This window comes from Orycteropus afer, unplaced genomic scaffold (genome assembly GCF_000298275.1).
Source record: "Orycteropus afer afer isolate SDZICR_OR568_19922 unplaced genomic scaffold, OryAfe1.0 scaffold00871, whole genome shotgun sequence".
NCBI classification, from domain to species: Eukaryota; Metazoa; Chordata; class Mammalia; order Tubulidentata; family Orycteropodidae; genus Orycteropus; species Orycteropus afer.
The window spans coordinates 532,151-533,320 of NW_006922458.1; the positions used below are offsets into that span (position 1 = coordinate 532,151).

At 54.0% G+C, this 1,170-nt stretch overlaps 1 protein-coding gene across 1 annotated transcript in view; it reads left to right on the forward strand.

Annotated features, from left to right (window-relative positions):
• The window catches only part of ACOX3 (acyl-CoA oxidase 3, pristanoyl), a 78,717-nt gene that overhangs the window by 5,487 nt on the left and 72,060 nt on the right, over nucleotides 1–1,170 (forward strand). Inside the window, 1 exon segment of the mRNA XM_007958200.1 lies at nucleotides 1,087–1,165. Within this exon segment, the coding sequence (XP_007956391.1) occupies nucleotides 1,087–1,165 (79 nt within the window).

Sequence of the window (1,170 nt, forward strand, 5' to 3'; positions counted from 1 at the left end):
AGTAGTGGCTGGTGGTGGGTTTGAACTGCCAGCCTTCTGGTTAACAGTCAGATGCCTTAGGCACTGTGCCACCAGAGCTCCCTTTATTGCTTTATGATTAGCTTTATCTTAGGTTGTTGTTGACAATCTACACAGAGCATACACCAGCGCAACATTTGTCCGCGCCCAATTCGGTGACCCTGATGACGTCCTTCGAGTTGCACAGCCACTCTCACGCTCCTTTCCCGTTGCTCCTCTCCGTGAGCGTGAGCTCGCTGCCCGCTAAGCCTCCTCTCTAGTCTTTTGATTGCTGGTGTCACTTTGATCCCAGATAGCTGGTTCTTAAAAGAGCCGGCCTTCCTTACTGCTGAAGCTACACCATTGTTTGATTTGAAGAAGCCCCCAGGACGCATTTTTGGTTTAAGGTTAAAGATGATCTCAGGGCGGTAGTTCCAGGGAGTGATCCAGCCCCCGTGGCTCCGGGAAGTCCAGAGTCCATGAGAATTGGGAGTTCTCTTCTGCATTTTCCTCCTCATCGGGATTCTGCTGCAGAATCTTTGATCAAAATGTTCAGTAATGGTAGCCCGGGACCATTGAGTTCTGGTTTCACGGCAAAGGGGGAAGTTGTTCATGGAGGCGATTAACCACGTGCCACCTTCCTCCTGCTCCTGACTCAAGGAGCCCTGGTGGCACAGTGGTTAAGTGCTCAGCTGTTAACTGAAAGGCCAGTGGTTTGAATGCTGCAGCTGGTCCATGGATGAAAGATGAGGCAGCCTGCTTTTGTAAAGATGCCAGCATGGGAAACCCAACGGGCCAGTTCTACTCCGTCCTGGGGTGTCGCTGTGGCTGGAATCCACTCCGCTGCAGTGCGTTTTGGGTTTATCCCCGACTCTCCTCCCTGCTCTGCTGCTCCAGGCTAGTGGAGACCAATTGTGGGGCCTTGGTGGGCACAGTGGACTAATCAACGTCCACCTGGGCTATCCCCGTCCGGAAAACCCCACGGAGAATGGAGTGTGCTGCACACGGGCTGCCGTGCGTTGGCGCCAGCGCCCTGGTGGCTGGCCTGGCGCCCTCTTGACGTGTTGACCTGGTCCTGCTGTGTTTCAGGTGTTTCCCTTGGTCGTCTACAGCTTGGGCTCTGGAAGACACCTCAAGAGCCTTGAGAAGACCTTCAACATGGAGGCAAGTGCA